This window comes from Panthera onca, chromosome B1, assembly GCF_046562875.1.
Source record: "Panthera onca isolate mPanOnc1 chromosome B1, mPanOnc1 haplotype 2, whole genome shotgun sequence".
Lineage (NCBI taxonomy): Eukaryota > Metazoa > Chordata > Mammalia > Carnivora > Felidae > Panthera > Panthera onca.
In genome coordinates this window covers 189256045-189276994 of record NC_138342.1, presented here as the reverse complement: position 1 = coordinate 189276994, position 20950 = coordinate 189256045, and the positions used below count along the sequence as shown (strand labels likewise).

At 40.9% G+C, this 20950-nt stretch overlaps 1 protein-coding gene across 2 annotated transcripts in view; it reads right to left on the bottom strand.

Annotated features, from left to right (window-relative positions):
• Window positions 1-3964: 3964 nt before the first annotated feature.
• Window positions 3965-20950, bottom strand: part of CENPU (centromere protein U) — a 40754-nt gene continuing 23768 nt past the window's right edge. For both annotated transcript variants that reach the window (XM_078445289.2, XM_060652909.3), the window contains exons 9-13: window positions 8977-9055; window positions 8713-8760; window positions 7532-7593; window positions 5456-5612; window positions 3965-4185 (exon numbers count right to left, since the gene is read on the bottom strand). In XM_078445289.2, coding sequence (XP_078301415.2) covers window positions 4072-4185; window positions 5456-5612; window positions 7532-7593; window positions 8713-8760; window positions 8977-9055 — 460 coding nt within the window. In that variant the 3' untranslated portion in view covers window positions 3965-4071. The remainder of the gene's footprint in view (window positions 4186-5455; window positions 5613-7531; window positions 7594-8712; window positions 8761-8976; window positions 9056-20950) is intronic.

Sequence of the window (20950 nt, the reverse complement as noted above, 5' to 3'; positions counted from 1 at the left end):
CATACTGTTTTGATTACTGCAGCTTTTATAGTACAGTTTGAAATCAGGGAACAGGACCCTTTCAGCTTTGTTCTTCCTTCTCAAGACTGCTTTGACTATTGAAAGTTTTTTACGGTTCCATACTAATTTTAGGATTCTTATTTTAGTTCTGTGAAAATGCCATTGGCATGTTGATAGGGATTGTATTGAATATGTAGATGGCTTTGGGTAGTATGGCCATTTTAACAATATTACTTCTTCTAGTCCATGATCAAGGGTATCCTTACATTTATTTGTGTCCTCTTCAATTTCTTTCATCAGTGTTTCATAGAGTCTTATAGGTCTTTCACCTTAAATTTATTTCCAGGTATTTTATTCTATTTGATGCAATTGTAAATGGGATTGTTTTCTTAATTTCTGATAGCTTAATATTAGTGCACAGAAACTTAATTTTGTATCCCGCAACTCTACTGAATTCATTTATTCAAATAGTTTCTTTGGTGGAGTCTTGAGGGTTTTCTTTATGTAGTATTAGGTCATCTGCAAATAGTGACCATTTTACTTCTTCCTTTCCAACTTGGATGCCTTGTATTTCTTTTTCATGCCTAACTGCTGTGGCTAGGATTCTAATACTATGTTAAGTAAAAGGTGAGAGTGGGCATCCTTGTGTTGTTCCTGATCTTAGAGGAAAAAAGCTTTTCGCATTTCACTCTCAAATATGATGTTTGCTGTGGGTTTGTTATATATAGCCTTTATTATGTTGAGATATGTTCCTGGAAGTATGTTGAGGATGTCAAATTTTGTCAAATGCTTTTTCTGCATCCATTGAAATAATCATTTGATTTTTGTCTTTTGTTAACGTGGTGTATCATGTTGATTTGCAGATGAACCATCCTTGCATCACTAGAATAAAACCAACTTGATCATTAGTAAAGGTCCTTTTAATATATTATTACATTTTGGGGCGCCTGGGTGGCGCAGTCGGTTAAGCCTCCGACTTCAGCCAGGTCACGATCTCGCGGTCTGTGAGTTCGAGCCCTGCATCAGGCTCTGGGCTGATGGCTCGGAGCCTGGAGCCTGTTTCCGATTCTTTGTCTCCCTCTCTCTCTGCCCCTCCCCTGTTCATGCTCTGTCTCTCTCTGTCCCAAAAATAAAATTAAAAAAAAAAAAAAAAAAAACGTAGAGAAAAAAAAAAAAAGAAAAAGAAAAAAAAATATATTATTACATTTGGCTTGATATTTTGTTGAAGACTTTTGTATCTATGTTCATGAGGTAAATTGGCCTATAACTTTTTTTTTTTAATGGTGTCTTTCATTTTGGTCCTCAGTTTATGCTGGCCTCGTAAAATGAATTTGGAAGCATTCCTTCAAGTTTTTGGAACAATTTGAGAAGAACAGGTACTACTTCTTTAAATGTTTGGTAGAATTCACCTGTGAAGCCACTTGGTCTTGGGACTTTTTGGGGGGGAGGAGTTAAATTACTGATTGTTTCATTACTTGTAATTGATATATTCAGATTTTCTATTTCTTAGTGATTCAGTCTTAGAAGATTGTGTGTTCTAGGAATTTATCCACTTGTAGGTTGTCCAATTTGTTGGTGTATAATTATTCATAGTAATCTCATGAGCCTTTGAATTTCTGTGATGTCAGTTGTACCCTCTCCTCTTCCATTTCTGACTTTATTCATCTGAGCCCTCTCTTTTTCTTAATGAGTCTGGCTAGAGATTTATTAATTTTTATCTTTTAAAAAAACCAGCTTCACTTTCACTGATCTTTTTTAATTGTTTTTGTTGTTGTTGTTGGTTTAGTCTCTATTTCATTTATTTTTCCCTCTGCTCTTTATTATTTCCTTCCTTCTGCTAACTTTGGGCTTTGCTTGGTCTTTTTCTAGTTCCTTTAGGTATAAAGTTCGATGACTTGGGAGTTTTGTTTCTTGAGGTGGGCCTGTATCCGTATGAAATTCCCTCTTAGAACTGCTTTTGTTGTGTCCCAGATTTTTGGAAAGTTGTTTCCATTTTTATTGTCCCATGGTATTTTTTAATTTCCTTTGATTTCTGTATTGTTCAGTAGCATGCTGTTTATGCTCTGTGTTTGTATTTTTTCAAGTTTTCTTCTTGTAACTGGTTTCTAGTTTTATACTGTTGTAATCGGAGAATGTGGTTAATAGGATTTGTTTCCCTGATTTATTTCTTGGGGAATACTCCATGTGCACTTGAAAAGAATGTGTATTCTATAGTTTTGCAATGAAATGTTCTGTATATATTAAGTCCATCTGGTTTAATGTGGTAAGGCCAATGTTTCCTTATTGGTTTTGTCTTTCTGTTCAATCCATTAGTTTAAGTGGGGGTATTAAAGTCCCATACTATTATTATATTGTCAATTTCTCCCTTTGTTAACATTTGCTTTATGTGTTTAGGTGCTTCTGGGTTGGGCACATAGATGTTTATAAATGTTATATATCCTCTTCTTGTATTGACCCTGAGTCATAATGTAATGCCCTTATCTTTTGTTATCGTTTAAAGTCCATTTTAGTTAACAGAAGTATCACTTTTCATTCCCTTTGCATGGAATACCTTTTTCCGTCCCTTCACTTTGTGTTTAGGTCTGAAGTATAGGCAGCACATACATGGGTCACTTCCTTGATCCGTTTAGCTACACTGTGTCTTATGACTGGAGCATTAGTCCATTCACTTTTAATTATCAATAGGTATGTACTTATTGCCATTTTGTTAATTGTTTTCTGGTTGTTTTTGTGCTTCTCTGTACTTTCTCTTCGTCTCTTCCCTTGTGGTTTGATGGTTTTCTTTAGTGTTTAGGTTCTTTTCGCTGTCTTAGAGGTTTTTGGTTTGTGGTTATCGTGAGGTTTGTATGTATTGATCTACATATATAGCAGTCTCTTTGAAAGTTTTTTTAATGTTTATTTTTGTGAGAGAGAGTGCGAGCAGGGGAGGGGCAGAGAGGGAGGCAGACACGGGATCTGAAGCAGGCTCCATGCTGACAGCTCAGATGCGATGCCGGTCATGATCTCGCGGCAGGGCTTGAACTCACGAACCGCGAGATCATGCCCTGAGCTGAAGTCTGGATGTTTAAGCGACTGAGCCATCCAGGTGCCCCTACAGCAGTCTATTTCCAAACGATAGTCACTTAGAGTTCTTGGCGGGATGGCTGAGGCTGGCTGGGCGGCCCCGGGGTGCCCTGTGCCCTGGCAGGACTGGGGCAGTAGGCACAGGCCAGGGTGTCCGTGTTGTCCAGGGAGATGGCTGGGGCCGGAGTGGCCCCAGGCTGAGGGGGTCCGGTTGCACGTGGTGCCGAGGCGGTGCCGGTGGGGCGGCTGGGGTAGGTGCAGGCCTGCCCTGGAACCGCTGTGGGCTGGAGGCCCCGGGCTCACTGGGCCAGTCCTCAGAAGAGTGGAGTGCCTGGGCCCGGCTCCTGTCTGGCCGTCAAGGTGGAAGGGAAAGTAAACAATGGTGCCCATCAGCCCTTCGGCCCCGGAGAGTTTTAGCAGTTCTTCAGCAGCTTGGTGGATGTGCTAAGCTTAATAAGTGTGTTTCCTTTGCTTACAGTCCATTTGTCCTTTAAATCGGTGTTTTGGGTTTCTGTTTTTTTTTGCCGTGCCCCAGGACTGGCAAGCGTGCATGTAGGCCTCAGTGCTATTCCTCCCTGCTGCCGGCCAGCACTTGGGGGTGGGGAAGGTGTCCCTCTAGCATCGTGCAGAAGCTGTTCCATCAGTCCTCAGTGGTGCAGGAGGAGCTGCTCTCTATGTAGGTGCAGACTCTGCGTGGCCAGCGGAGGAGGGGAGTTCAGGGTCTTCGGCGCTCGTCTTAGAACACCTCCCTGTGCTACTCAGGGCAGAGCTTTCTGTCCGCCTCTGATCAGGTGTCAACGTTTTAAGTCAACTAATCACACTGTTGCCACTTAATGCAGTCAAAGGACCATGAACAAAGTACTAAATTTTGGTGACAAACCAGCCCAAACAAGTAGACAAGTTAACTTTTCAGGGAGTTTTTATTTACAAAAGTATGGATCGGAAGACCACAGGCTGCAGCAGGGGACTGACTGATCCTTCTATTCGGCATGTTTTAGTCGGCTGGCTTCATTTCCAGTCAAGGAGCTTCTCTAATTGATGGTTGATGTTTTGCAGATGGGTCTCAGCTCCTAAAAGGGTTCTTGCCTGAACTAACAGAGCTGGAAGGCTGGATGAATCATACTGTCGAAAGCAAATTATTTGGATTAAGTATAACAAACTTTTATAACCCTGTCTGTTATACAGCTCCTTGCTGAATAGAGCTTTCCACTACTTTCATTTTTCAAACCAGGACCATTATGATCAGGAAAAGGTTTAATCCTTTTCCTTAGGGCATAATTAGTAAGGTTACAAGGGACCCCTCTCTAGAAAGTTTTAGGCTGATCTCATCCCGGAAAAAGTTCCAAGAACTGTGGCATCTAAATCATGTACAACAAAATCACTTCCTGGTACAGATTGAGACTGGGTTTGGGCAAGTCTGCTTGATCTCATGCCGGTTTTAAACCCAGAAAACTATAAGGCAGATGGACTTTTCCTGGAAGAACTAATGGAATGAAAATACCAGGCCCATGAAAGTTCACGAGGGAAAAATTAATCACGTAGAAAAACTGAAGACAAAATTAGACAACCCAACATAAACTCGTGATTTTGAAATGACTAAGCCAGGCTCCATGTTGTAACTTGTATCTAAGGATGAGTGACTAAAGTCCTCTTCCAGTCTGTCACACTTATGACAGTTTGTTTAAAATCACGTTTTCAAGGGGTTTTTCTTAGTAATGAAAAGAGCAGCTTTGAGCAGAAAAGCCATCAGACGATTGCTACCACCCACCTAATAATGCAGTTGTTTCTAGACTACCACATACCCTATTACTGGGGAATTCAATTTCACAGATATTTGAGAGCCTGCTGTGTTCAAGCTACCATGGGGCGCCTGCTCTCAGGGAGGCGAGAGAGGGAAGAACTAACATTTGGTGTTAGATTTCTGGTTTAGGAAAAGAAGTAGGACATAAACCCAAATACCTACTTTCCCTAAAGGAAGACAGATGCTGCAAGAGTACAGAAGGCCCGCGGGACAAACACAGGACAGGTTAGTACACTCGTGTTCCAAGCCAAGTACAGTTGCCACATCTGTTTTCACCAGTTATGCTCAAATTCAGTGTCTCAGGATGTCTCCAAGTTAGTAACCAAATCCCCAACTCCAAGCAAGCTTTGGGCCAAGTGTGTGTGGGCAAAGAAAACAGTAATTGAAAAGCATTCCATGTCCGTATCTAATACACAAACAAGCTTAAGGCTTTTAGATTGGTGTAAAAAACCTCAATTTAGAAGTGAAGTCTAATGCTGCTCTGCAGGCTGACTGTAATGTTGCATCCACCTTTCTCCTCAGAGCTGCTAATCCTCAACAGGCAAATGCCCTCTCTTCTCAATCACAGTGAAAAATAAAAATCAATGTTACCGTTTCTTTTGCATGTGGTTCTTTCTCTCGAGTATCTGAATAATCTCGATGAAGCTGTTTTAAGTTAGATAAGAAACACGCTGCATTCCTAAGGGAAGATTTTCTCTCCTCAAGCTCGACGTATTTTATTTGTAGTTGTTTCATCTGTGGCTCTAACCTACAACAACAGAAAATATTTCCCCACGTATGAATGGCACGTCATGAAGTGTAACAGCCCAGGGTGTAGGAGACTGAGGACGCAGGTAGACAGAGCGAGGTAAGACCATGCTGTGAGGGGGGGCTAGATCTTTACAGGTATCTTCAGTTCTGAAATTACGAATGTGGGACAGAGTCTAGATTTCAATTTAAAATACAGACAAAACTCTGAAACACAGTACACGATGAAGAATTAGAAATGACATCCACAGACGAAGAGGTCTTCTAGATCCTAAAACCCGTCCAGTCCTATTGTTGGGAACCACTGAATTAAGACAGTTTGGTTAACGAGTCATAGCCTCAGGTGGGAGGAGAGAGGCCGCGCGGGTCAACAGCAACGGCAGGGAAAAAGGCCTTTCCTTTGCCCCTTCCCCTCATCACAGCCTTGTCCGTTTTCCAATATCCAATAAAACCAGTGGAAAAATCATCCAAGTGCCTGGATGGAAAACGTATAGGTAAACCACTATATCTTTCAGTGTCTTCTTTCTTACCCTGGAAAGTAAAAACTGTAACTTGGATTTTATGGACAAATAAAGGCGGGGGAGGAGGCTGCCGATTTTTTATTCTCTCAAAGATAAAAGGATTTTTCTAGAAGGATATTAGAGTTACTTTTTCACAGTGGTGTCTGCTGAACAAATGCAGCACTGTGGGCAAGCTGGCTGGGGCAGGAGGGCGGGGTGCAGAGGCAGTCTGTACCCATGAGATCCTGGCCCCGACTTCCTGGGGGTGGGACTGGGGGTAGGTTACCTCCCTCGGCCTTGGGGTTTTCCACACGTGAAGTTAGAATAATGATACGCTGCAGGTTTCTATGCCTTCTCAAGACATACTTTTCGACTTCTAGAATTGTATCTAGAAAAGGAACCAGAGGCGCTGGTCTGTAAGAGGTCTGATTCTCACTATCCTGCCATAATAACCCAGCTCCCAGGACCACGATAAGGAGCTAATACATAAAGCATTTCAGACAGTGAGCGGCACACACAGGAAGCTTGTTTAAGTGCTATTTTCTTCGGGCCTGAGTGAGCAGACGCTCCGCCAAGGGCCAGCACCTGCCCACAGACTGGACTGGAGAACAGTGAGCTGGACACCCAATCCCACCCTCTCCTAGACTTCTGGCATTCTCTCCTTTAAAACTTGGTACTGTAATTGTAGGCCATCTTTTCCGATAATACCACTTTCTTGCCCTATTTTAAAACGCCTACAAAGAGCAGAGAGGAGATCTGCTTCTCTGGCCACTGCTCTCCCACAGCCCTCAGCTCACACGACGGTCCCGTCGCACAGAAGACCACCCACAACTACGAGCTGGTTGACTGTCGGCGGCAGCAAACCCCAGGCTTCGTAGCCACACATGGGGACAGCCCCGACTGTGTTCCCGGCCCCACACGTGGGGACAGGTTCACAGGAGGGCTACGCCAACAAGAACACGAACACAAGCCGTTAACACTTACGCAGCACTTACTGAATGCCGGCCACTGCGAGGCGCGTGGTGTGTATTTATTCACCGAATTCTCTCAACACCCCGGGAGGGGCAGGTATTGTGCTCGTTTACCAAGGAGGCGCTGAGGCACCGGGAGGTTGCACAGCCAGTAAGTGGCAGACCCTGGATTCGAACCCAGGCAGTCTCGTGCCAAAGTCCATGCGCTTCATCTGTAACTGGGCCACCTCTCGGGCTGGAGTTGAGAGAGCTGATAGCAGACAGATGAAGGCTGAACTCTTCTTTGCTAAAAGCTTCTACTCAGCCACACAACCTACCTTCACTGAGCTTCCGGGCACAAAGAAAACCTGGGATTTCAAGGTAATACGGCAGATTTTCACAGCCCCACGTGATGTACTGTGATTCAATCCTTGCAGCTAAGTTCTCAGAGGAGTCTGACATTATCTTACCGGAGCAGTTCATCCTGGAGTTCGAGCAAACGCTGCCTTTTCTTCTCAATATCTGAAATAATCTAAAGTAATACAATAATTTGTTAAAATAACTCCCTCAGTGTTTGAGCACCGCTATGTACACTGTACCAGAGTCTAGAAAAACAGTGGGAAAGAGACTGCATCCTCCCCCTCGCGGAGCTTCGGTCTAAGGGGAAGACAGACATTACATATGAACAGCAGGTAACTACAACCTGTCATGTGCTATGGAGAAAAAGAACAGGGAACTCTGGGAAATAGGGTATCTACCCCAGGACAACTCTGAGGAGGAAGTGGGGGCCAGATCTTACTACCCTGTGAGCTACTGGGTAAGGAGTCTGGATTTTATCTGGGTACACTAGGGAAATACTGAAGCAGGAGAGTGTCCTGATACAACCTGTATCTAAGAAAGAATACTTCCATAGAACAAATTTTATTATCTCAGCCATCACCTTTAGTGACTACCAGATCCACGGCTGGACCATTCCCAGGGGCTTGGAAGCCATGCGGAATTGACCAATAAGAAAATAAAACTGAGGGAAAAAAAAACAACAAAGGCTTGTAATCACTGAAATGAATATACACTTCAAGTCTATTTCTATTAGAAATGTAGAGGGGGGCTGCTCTTCAGTCCTGGATTCCTGCAGGCTTAGAGCTCAGAGGTCATCTGGTCCAACCGCACACTGGTGTTCATGGGCTTGCTTCTCCTCACACACCTAGTGCTAGAGTTTGCAAGAAGGTGGTACGACATCAAAACAGCAGAACCAGGACGAGAACGGAGGTCGCCTAACCCTTAATGCTATATTCTTCCCAGGCTGTCCCTCTACGTGGGACATGGGACAGTTCTTTATTCCATAAGGTTTTATTTCTTTGACAGCCACAAAAGCAATACATATGTATTACTTAATACTTAATAACTAGTAACAACTTAATACCTTGTAAGTGTCATTTTGGGCTTGATGGCCATTTTAGGCAAGTTAGGATCCCCATCCCTTAGCACGCATTAGTAGGACCCAACCACAAGATCAACCCGATACAAGCCGGACTAAAAAAAACATCTACAAACTGAAGCTCATAAAATCGAAGGAGTCACGGCTTTTCTTAACCCTGCACATGCCAGAGTTCTATATGACCGTGTGCTTCTAATCACACGAGGGATATACCTTCGTGTTCTTCCTTTTCAGGGTTTTCGACGTCTGGATGTCTTTAAGCTGCACAAAAGAAAAAAAATACATATTTGTGTGTTTTCCAAAATTAAACTGTTTATTAACTTACCAGATATCACATTTAAAGACCACATGTGAAACACGAATAGTTCGAGTGAGTTCTTTACCACACTGCAATCTTTTCTTAGATAACTAACTGTATGCTGCCCCGCGACTGGCAAAAACAATTCAGACCGACAAACTTATGGTCTGTGAGCTTACCATTTTGAGGAGCTCTTCTTCCATATGAGCATGAAATTTTTTGATGGCTTCCTTACAGATTTTAGATTCTACTTTTTGTCTACAGCAGGAAAAAAAAAAAAAAGGATCACACTAGGTATCATACAAAGGATTTTGAAAGGTGTGTTTCATTTGCTTAGCACATCAACAAACCACGATTTGGCATATACCGTTCCGAAGAAGACGGCCTGGCTAGCGTGCAGCCTTTTCTCAGGCTAAAAAAAGAAAAAAAAATACCGGACAGAGTCTCAGCAAAAGAGAAAGAACAGCAAATATGTTCCCCTAAACCTTCAGGGACATGGTTACCTGAACTTCCGGATACGGGCCACGCCCACAGGTGAAGGCGTGAGACGCAGGAAAGGCTCACGGCCCGTGTTCACCCTTTACTGTCCTGCCACTAGTGTGGTCATCGGATGACCGGCAAGCCAGCCCCTCCCTGCCCGCTGACAACCAGAGGGATAATCGTGTCACACGTCCGGACTAGCCAACAGGCGGCGAGAAGCCAGCCGGACTGGTAGCCACAAGTCTGGTCCCTCAAACACTTACAAAGCTCACCCACACAAAGTGGTTCCGGTCCGTCATCAGGACAAAAGCCTCCGAGTCTCCCAGTTCGGCACGCTCGTGGCCGAACGGCAGAGCCACAGTGCTATGCGGCAGCGGGACAGCAGCTAAGCCCCGACGCTGCCTCGGCGCAGAAGGATACTGGAGTGTGAGTGTGTGCTTTCCGCCGGAAGTAGTAAATACCTGGTATGAGTGACAGGTCGTTACAAAATGGTTTCTCTCTTGGGGGAAATCCATGAGGAGGCAAAGTCCCTCAGAAGAAGGGGACCGAGCTAAGCGCTACACAAGAGAAGGCCCGTATGTCTGAATATAGATCTCTGTGGAAGTTCTCATCAAGACTGTTAAAAGGTATGTCTAGTAACATCGGCAAGATAGTGGAATAGGAAGCCCCCCACACCAGACTCCCCCACAGGGAAACCAACTTAATAACTATATATGGCCAAAAAAGCCTTGTGACAATTTCAGAAACCAATTAAGTCGCAGGCAAGTTCTAAGTCAAGAACAGTCATACTGAAACAGGTGAGAAAAGCTGTCTCCTATCAACTTCAACAGCCCTTCTCCCAAGCCAGCACAGCTTGGTTGAGCCAAGAAGCTCCGTGCGTGGTTTCTCCCTTGGGAAAGAAAGAGAAGAGTGCAACGTATGTCCAATGTCATGGCTTTTCGGGGGGCTGCCCAAGGGACCCCTTTCCACCTCGCCTGATTTGGAACGCTAACGGAACCAACATACTTCAGATGCCTGACTGCCGTGGAGAACAAAGTCCAATGGCTTTCTACAGCGACAGAACTGGCAATGCTGCGGACAGGGGATCAGGAAAAATGGCCCAGCTCATGCCTTCCCTTTTGGTTGCGGGGGGGGGAGGGCGGGGGGAGAGAAGAGCAAGAACATTATCCATCATTTGGAATGGTTTCTGTGTCACCTGAAGTATGACAATGGTGGGAACCGAAATAGTTTGGATGCCTTTGGTCACAGAGACCAAAAAAGAGCTCAGCAGCCTGTTGCAGAGAGCTCTAGTCTTCGGAGATTACAGATTCCTAAGAAAGAAAGAAGCAAATCTCTCCAGTTGGCAAATCACATGCACAAGCCCAAAGATACATCTCTCAGAAAGGACTGAGGGACCACCAGAACTGAGGGACTGCCCAGGCTGACTGGTGAAGGTACAAAGCCTGTACAAAGCCGGTATGTAAAGACCAGGAGAGGTGGCTGCTTTTTAAATGTACACAACACAGCAAAAAATAACAAGGCACTAGAAGAAACAAGAAAACATAACCCAAATAAGTGGGGGGAAAAATCCCCAGAAACAGAACCTAAAGAAAGAAGTGGAGATCTATGAATTTGCTAACAAAGAACTAAAAAATGATCACCTTAGTGAAGTTCAATGTGCTACAAGAGAACACAGATGAATAAACTAAATCGGGAAAATGATGCATGAGAGTATCAACCAAGAGAACCTATAAAAAGAACCAAACAAGTTCTGGAACTGAATAAGATAACTGAATTGAAAAATTCACTAGGCGTGTTCACAGCAGATTTGATCAGGCTGAGGAAAGAAATGGGAAACTTATGGATGAGTCATTTGAAATTATCAATCAGAAGAACAAAAAGAAAAAAGAATAAAATGGAAAAAAGCATGTGGGATTTACAGAAAACATTCAACACACCAAAATGTGCATTATGGGGAGCAGAGAACTTATTTGAAGAATGGCCCCAAACTTAGCAAATCTGAGGATGAAAATGGACACCCAAATTCAGAAAGCTCAAAAAGCCCCCACCTAAGAGGAACCCAAAGGGGCCCACACTGACACACATTATATTCAAACTGTCAAAATTCAAAGGCAAAAACAGAATCTTGAAAGTAGCAAGAGAAAAGCACCTTGTCGTGTACAAGGGAGCTCCCACAACACCACCAATGGATTTCTCAGCAGAGACACTGAAGAACAGAAGGTGGCACGGTACCTACAAAGCACTGAAGGAGAAGTGCCAACAAGAATACCGTACCTGGCAGAACTGTACTTCAACAATTAAGGAGAAGTAAAGACTTTCCAGCTAAACAAAGGCTGAGTGGGTTCATCATCACTAGAACTGCCTCGTAAGAATTACTAAGGGGAACCTTTCAAGTTTAAACAAAAGGGCACAATACAGTAACACACAGGCACATGAAAATAGAAAGGTCTGCTAAAGGTATATATACAGATGGATACAGAAGCCCATGATACTGGATAGTGATGCATAAATCACTCTTCATACTGACAATAGATTTTAAAAGCTATAAGCATAAAAATAACATGAAACTGTGTCAATGGTTAAAACTCTAAGAAGGTGAGGGGCACCTGGGTGGCTCAGTTGGTTAAGCGTCCGACTCTTGATTTCTGCTCAGGTCGTAATCTCATGGTTTTGTGAGTTTGAGTCCCGCATCAGGCTCTGCACTGATAGTGTGGACCCTGCTTGGGATTCTCTCTCTCTCCCTCTCTCTTTTCCCCTCCCCTACTTACACTGTCTCTGTCTCTTTCAAGATAAATACATAAAAACTTAAAAAAATATGTAAGAAGGTGAAACCTGCAACATCAGTAACAAAGTGTTATCCCCATATGGTGGGGGAGGGAGACATAAAGAAGTGGAGTTTTTTAGGTGATTGAGGTTAAGTTTTTATTCTTTCTTTCTTTCATTAACTAATTCATTTATTTTAAGTAGACTTCATGCTCAGTGCAGAGCCCAATGCAGGGCTTGAACTCACAACCGCGAGATCAAGACCTGAGCTGAAATCAAGAGTCGGATACTTAACTGACTGAGCCACCCAGGCATACCTAAGTTGTTACCATTTTAAAGCAGACTGCTATAAGATGATTTGTGCCATTCCCGTTTGGTGTGTGCACACGCGTGCGCGCACACACACACACACACTTGACAGAAGCACAGAAGAAAATAGGAGAATCAAGGCACATCACTACAAAAAAGAAATCAACAAAACACAAAGGAAGGCTATAAGAGAGGAAAAGAGACAAAATAACTATAAGACTTAGAGAAAACAAAATTTAGTAGTAAAATAAGTCAATCACTACCAGGAGTCCCCCAATCAAAAGCCACTGAGTGGCTGACTGGATTTTAAAAAAAGGATCCAACTATATGCTGTCTATAAAAGATTCTAGTTAGGTATAAGGAAATAAACAGGCTGAATATGGAAAAGATATTCCATCCAATGATAACAAAAAGAGAATGGTGGTGACCATACTTATATTGGACAAATTATACTTTTAGTCAAAAAAAAGTCACAGAAGAAGGAGATGATATAATGATAAAAGTGTCAATTCACCAGGAATATAGAAAAGTTATAAATATATATGCACCCAACACTGGAGCACCCACATATATGAGTTAACAGAACTGAAAGGGAAAATAGGCAGTAACAGTAATAGTAGGTGATTTCAATACTTCACTTTCAATAACAGATCAAACAGAAGCTCAATAAGGAAACAAGATTTGAACAACACTATAAACCAAATGGATCCAACAAACCTACATAGAACATTCCACCCAGTAAGAACAGAATATACATTCTTCTGATAGGCACACAGAATATTCTCCAAGACAGATCATGTTAGATGATGAAATAAGTCTGAACCAATTTAATATGATTGAAATCATACCAAGTATCTTCTCAGACCACCGTGGAATAAAACTAGAAATCAACAACAAAAGGAAAACTGGAAAACTCACAAATATGTGGAAATTAAACAACATAGTCTTGAACCAACGAATCATTCAAACAAGAAATACAAGGGAAATTGGAAAATATCTTGGAACAAATGAAGACAAAAACATAATGCACCAACACTTACGGGATGCAGCCAAGGAAGTACTAAAAGAGAAGCTGATAGCAGTAAATACCTACATTAAATAAGAAGAAATATCTCAAGTCAACAACCTAACTTTACACCTCAAGGAACTAGAAAAGGAAGATCAAACTAAACAACAGCATAAGACAGAACAGTAAAGATTACAGCAAAAATAAATGAAATGAAAAATAGGAAAAAAATTAATGAAACTAAGAGTTTTTTTAAAAGATCAATAAAACTGACAAATCCTTAGACTAATACAAAAGGGAAAAGATGCAAAAAATGAAAGGGGAGGCATTACAACTGACGCTACAGAAATAAAAAGGATCATAAGAGACTACTATGAACAATTATAAGCCCACCAATTAGGTAACCATGAAGGAATGCATAAACTTCTAAGAACATAAAACCCACAAAGACTGAATCAAGAAGCAATAAAAAGTATGTTCAAACCTATAGCTAGTAAGGAGACTGAATCACTAATCAAAATCCTCCAATTTAAGGCCCACAAACCAGATGACTTCACTGAAGAATTCTACCAAATATTTGAAGAATGAACATTAATCTTTCTCAAACTCTTCCAAAAACTTTAAGAGGGGGGAAACACTTACAAACTTATTTTATGAGGCTGGCATCACCTTGCTACCAAAATCAGACAAAGATACTACAAGAAAAGAAAACTAGAAAGCAATATCCTTGATTATGGATGCAAAACTCCCCAACATAATACTAGTAAAGGGAATTCAATAACACACTTAAGTGATTATACATCACAAGAAAGTGGTATTTATGCCTGGAATGCAAGGATAGTTCAACAAATGAAATACAATCAACATAACACAATAACAGAATGAAGGACAAAAGCCTCATGCTCATCTCAATTGATACAGAAAGAGCATTTGACAAAATTCAACACCTTTCATGATAAAAACTCTCAGCAAACTAGGAATAGAAGGAAATCACATCGATGTAATAAAGGCCATATATTAAAAGCCTACAGCTAACATCATATTCAGTGGTGAAAAGTTAAAAGTTACTGCTCTCAGATCAGGAACAAAATGGAGATGCCTCTCTTGCCATTTCTATTCAACACAGGACTGAGAATGCTAGCCAAAGCAATTAGGTAAGAAGAAGAAATAAATGCATCCAAATCGGAAAGGAAGAAGTAAAATGATATCTGTTCACAGAGGACATAATTTTATATGTAGAAAATCCTGAAGATTACACACACACACACACACTGTTAGAATAAACAAATTCAGCAGGATTGCAGGATACAAAAATCAACAAAGAACAGTTGCATTGCTATGTATCAACAATGAACAATCCAAAAAGGTAATTAAGAAAACAATCCCATTTACAATAGCATCAAAAAGAATAAAATACTTACAAACTTAAGGAGGTAAGGTATTTATACACTAAAAACTATAAAACATTGTTAAAAGAAACTGGAGATACAAATAAAGAGAAAGACCTCCTATGTTCATGGACTGGAAGATTTAATTTTAATACTATTAAAATGTCCATACTACCTAAAGCAAACTATAGACTCAATGCAATAATTACCAAATTCCCAATGGCATTTTTTGCAGAAATAGAAAAAAAAATCCTAAACTTCATACATAATATCAAAGGACACCAAGCAGCCAAAACAATCTTGAGAAAGAAAACCAGTGCTGAAGGCCTCACACTTCCTAAGTACAAAACATCACAAAGCTACTGTAATCTAAACATTACAGTACTGGCATAAAGACAGACATACAGACCAATGAAAGAGAAGAGAAAACTCAATGATAAACCCTCACATATATGGTCACATAATTTTCAACAAGGATGCCAAGGCTACCCAATGGGGAAAGAAAAATCTCTTCAACAAATGGTGCTGGGAAAACTGGATATCCACATCCAAAAGAATGAAGATGGACCCTTACCTTGTACAAAAGTTAACTTAAAATGGATTAAAGACCTAAATGTAAGATTTGAAACTACAAAACAGCTGAGAAAACACAGGGGAAAAACTTTATGACATTAGCCTTGGATTTCTTGGATACAATACCAAAGCCACAGGCAACAAAAGCAAGAATAGACAAAATGCGACATCAAACTTCAAAACTTCTATGTGGCAAAGGAAACAATCAACAGAGTATAAAGGTAACCCAAGGAATCACAAACAATATTTTCAAACCGTATGTCTGATAAGGGGTAATATCCAGAATATATAAAGAACTCCTACAACTCAACACCAAAATAACTCAAATTTTAAAAAGGGCAGAGGATCTGAACACTTTTCAAAAAAAAAAAAAAAAAAAAAAAAAAAAAGAGTATATACATGGCCAACAAGCATATAAAAAGGTGAAAATGGATAAAGGACCTGAATGTGAGACAGGAAACCATCAAAACCCTAGAGGAGAAAGCAGGAAAAGACCTCTCTGACCTCAGCCGTAGCAATCTCTTACTCGACACATCCCCAAAGGCAAGGGAATTAAAAGCAAAAATGAATTACTGGGACCTTATGAAGATAAAAAGCTTCTGCACAGCAAAGGAAACAACCAACAAAACGAAAAGGCAACCAACGGAATGGGAAAAGATATTTGCAAATGACATATGGGACAAAGGGCTAGTATGCAAAATCTATAAAGAGCTCACCAAACTCCACACCCGAAAAACAAATAACCCAGTGAAGAAATGGGCAGAAAACATGAATAGACACTTCTCTAAAGAAGACATCCGGATGGCCAACAGGCACATGAAAAGATGTTCAACGTCGCTCCTTATCAGGGAAATACACATCAAAACCACACTCAGATATCACCTCACGCCAGTCAGAGTGGCCAAAATGAACAAATCAGGAGCCTATAGATGCTGGAGAGGATGTGGAGAAACGGGAACCCTCTTGCACTATTGGTGGGAATGCAAATTGGTGCAGCTGCTCTGGAAAGCAGTGTGGAGGTTCCTCAGAAAATTAAAAATAGACCTACCCTATGACCCAGCAATAGCACTGCTAGGAATTTACCCAAGGAATACAGGAGTACTGATGCATAGGGGCACTTGTACCCCAATGTTTATAGCAGCACTCTCAACAATAGTCAAATTATGGAAAGAGCCTAAATGTCCATCAACTGATGAATGGATAAAGACATTGTGGTTTATATACACAATGGAATACTACGTGGCAATGAGAAAGAATGAAATATGGCCCTTTGTAGCAACGTGGATGGAACTGGAGAGTGTGATGCTAAGTGAAATAAGCCATACAGAGAAAGACAGATACCATATGGTTTCACTCTTATGTGGATCCTGAGAAACGTAACAGAAACCCATGGGGGAGGGGAAGGAAGAAAAAAAAAAAAGAGGTTAGAGTGGGAGACAGCCAAAGCATAAGAGACTCTTAAAAACTGAGAACAAACTGAGGGTTGCTGGGGGGTGGGAGGGCAGGGAGGGTGGGTGATGGGTATTGAGGAGGGCACCTTTTGGGATGAGCACTGGGTGTTGTATGGAAACCAATTTGACAATAAATTTCATAGATTGAAAAAATAAATAAATAAATAAATAAATAAAGTAAAATAAAATAAAATAAAATAAAAAGGTGAAATGCAAGACAAATCATCGGGGAAATGCAAGTCAAAACCAGAGTGAGCTGTCACCTCACATACATCAGGATGGCCACCATAAGTAAAAGAGATGACATGTATTGGTGAGAAGGCAGAGAAACTGGAACACTGTGCACCGTGGATGCGACTGTAAAACAGTGCAGCTATGACGGTAAACAGGAAGGAGCTTCCTCAAAAAGTATAAACCCTATGGCCCAGCAATCCCCACTTCTGGGGACGGATCCAAAGGAACTGCAAACAGGATCTTAAAGAGACATTTGCACACCCATGTTCATTTTAGCATTATTCACAACAGTCAAGAGGCAGGTGGATGAATGGATAAAGAAAAGTGTGCTATATTCATACGATAAAAGATTAGTCAGCCCTAAAAAAGGAAATCCTGTTATGTGCTACAATATGGATAAGCTTTGAGAACATGAGGCCACGTGAAATCAACTGGTCACAAAAAGAAAAATACCGTGTGATTCCACTCGTGAGGTATCGAAAGTAGTTACGCATAGAAACAGTAAGTAGGTTGCTAGGGGCTGCAGAGACGGGGAAATGGGAAATTGTTTAATGGGTAGTTTTGCAAGAGGAAAAAGCTCTGGATATTTGTTGCACGACAATATGAATATACTTAACACTACTGAATTTATACACTTAAAAATGGTTAAGATGATAAATTTTATAATTAAAAAAATACATCAGCTCCAGCTTTAAAAAAAAAAGTATTTCTAATATAAATATGAAATCATGATTTTAAGATGTTAAAAACATAAAAAATTAGGAAAACCGGTTAGGCCTTTCTGCATATGGCTTATAATGTTGATAAATTGGTAGACTGTACCATTGAAAATGGTGATGGTCTACATACAAGAGTCGGACACAGCTCTTTCAAATTCTAGTGCCCTAAAAATCTGGTCACTTCGCTACAAATAACTAATTGAATCAGTTATAGAATAGCCTAAGTTTGTAATGTTTGCATTTCATGGCATACTTCCCTAGGTATATGTACATTGGCAAACTGCTTACAATCAATCAGTAAGTCTTTTAACAAACTATTCATGTGTGAGTTCCAGATGAGTATTAAAAATAGAAGACCCTCAAATAGTTAACTTGATTCTGAGAAAACACAACTTTTCACGTGGTCGAGAATACTTTATATCAGGAAAATAAAACAAGATCAGTGATTCTACCAGAATCACTGGGTATGACAGAAACACAAGGGTATTTTATCATTTTAAAAGTCTACGGGGTGCCTAGCTGGCTCAGCTGGTGGAGCATCTGACTCTTGATCTCAGAGTCATGAGTTCAAGGCCATGTTGGGCATGGAGCCTATTTAACAAAAAAAAAAAAGTCTAACAAAAATACTATACCTCTTCTAAATTTTTTTTTCTTTTGAGTGGGGTGGGGAGGGGCAGAGGGAGAGAGAGAGAATCTTGGCAGGCTCCAAGTTCAGCATGGAGCCCAATGCTGGGCTCGATCCCATGACCCTGGGATCACGACCTGAGCCGACATCAAGAATCGGATGCTCAACTGACTGAGCCACCCAGGCACCCCTAAATCATTTTTTTTTAAGTTCATGTTTTGAGGTGGAGAGAAAAAACAAGCAGGGGGGGGAGGGAGGTGGGCAGAGAGAGAGGGAGACCAAGGATCTGAAGGGGCTCCATGCTGATAGCAGAGAACCCGGTGTGGGGCTTGAACTCACAAACTATGAGATCATGACCTGAGTCGAAGTCAGAAGCTTAACCAGCTGAGCCACCCAGGCGCCCCCCTAAATCATTAATTACATCAAAAATATATTATGCTAAAATTCAAGATACTGCCATTTTGCCACAACATCAGAAATCTATAGTAAGTCTCTTCTTCCTTTAGAAGAGATGTATGAATGGGAAAAGGGTAACACAGTCAAGGTGGTCTTGGGTATGGTAAGAGACCTTCTGTACCAATTTTAACAGCAAACTGGCTTTAACACATACAGTAAGTACAGAAGAGTAAAACAGATAATTCCTACAATGATAATGATGAGTTAGCATGACAGGCTGGCTCCTTTCCCTGAGATCAACCCCATGAGAACCCCAGAGCGAAAATCCCCTCTCAAAATGGGTTGAGCTGTGAAAATCCCCGAGGTGAGAGGAAGAGGTGTTTAGAATGTGTGGTGGCTGTGACCCAGGGCAGGAAAGGAGCTGTCAAGGTTGGCTCCTGCTTCTTCCCCCGCATGATTCTCACAAGCCGCACTTCCCTAACTGCTGCAGCCAATCAGACCTCTGTCTGCGTCTTGCAAGAGTCAAAGCTGGGCTGTGCTTGTGGGGCCTGGAGAGAAACAAGGAGACTAAGTTTGGGCAGCTGCCTCCTCCGCCTTCCCCCACCAAACCCCCAGGGCTGGAAAATGATCGTGTAAGGAGCGTATCTGCTCTTCACACTACTTATGTCTGGAGGGCAAGGCTAAGTCCTGACCTGACAGGTTACTTTGGGGGATAAGTGACTGAGGCTTCCCACCTAGGCCTCATCTACCCCCATCCCTTGCACTCCCAGGAACCCAGGGATCAAGACTCGGTCTTCCCTTATACACACTGTCTGACAAAGAAGCTGACTGGGGCAGGGGTAAATAAGCTCATAGGCTGGGGAATAACACACTGGAGGAACACGACTGTGTCAGAGAAAACAAACTATCAGATCAGAAATTGTAACAGAAGCAGGTATCTCATAATAGATGACTCAGTAATTTGACTTTAGCCTAATAAATATTCTAAAGAGGACAGCAGCAACGTAAGACATAAAAGAGAACCAAATAGAAATGTTAGTTAAAAACTCAGGGCTAAATTTAAGAACTCAGTAGCTGGGATAAATAGCATAATGGATATATCACAGAAATAAATTAGCAAATTTCTAGTTTCAGGATTGAGGAGATCTAGAAAAAGCAAAGGGCAGGATAGAATAGAGGACAAAAATATATTTTGGAATTAAAAAAAGAAGAACCTTAGATCCAAAAGGTCAGGCCCCATATAGTGAAATTTAAGAATATCAAAGACCAAATATTCTAAAAGCTTATAGAGAGAAAGAACGCAGCACATATAAATAAGACTTTGACAAGCACCAAATTTTCCAAACCAACACTAGAAGACGAAGGAACAGTACTCCAGAGTATTTAAGGAAATGATTTAGAACCTAGAATAGTATATCCAGCTAAACAGTCTTTCAAGTTCAAAGTCACGACCAAAATAATCAGAAGGATTTAGAAATCTTACAACATAAAGAGCCACACCTAAAAGTGCTGGATGAAGCACTTAACTAAGAGACATATCCAGAGGTTGTTACAAGAAATATATGAAATAAAGGTGATCAGATAAATACCTTAATAAAGTTTATTATCTTAAAAACGGAAACAGAAAACGTTTGTATATCTTACCCCAGAATTAAAAATCTCTAGGTATTATAAATATCATGGATTTTTGGGTAGGGGAAGGGAGAGGTGAAAGTTTTTATTAGTGAGGAGTTAAAAATTCTATTTTTAACAAAAGTTAGAATTAAAAACCTCAAAAAGGAGAAAAAAATCTAAGAAATCAAAATAATATATCAACACATTCTTCTAAATGTATTGATAATTATAATACATGTAAATGGATTGAAGTCAACAAAGACAGACACACTGGATTTAAAGCTTAATATTTCTTATTAAAATTTTTTTAGGGTCAGACAAAGGCTATGCAAATTCTGGCAAATGCCAGCAAAAGAAATCCAGTGACACAACAGTAGTATCAGATAAACTAGATTTTAAGCCAAAAAAAAAAAAAAATAAAGTTTTTAGGAATGGAGAGGGTACTAGAGAAGTATAAAATGTTTCATCTATGAGTCAGAGCAATTTTAAACACGATGTCCTAACAAAATAGTCTCTAAGTATATATAGCATAAATTGATTAAAAGAATCAAGAAAAATATGGATTCTACACAGATCCAATAATTAGAGAGTCTAC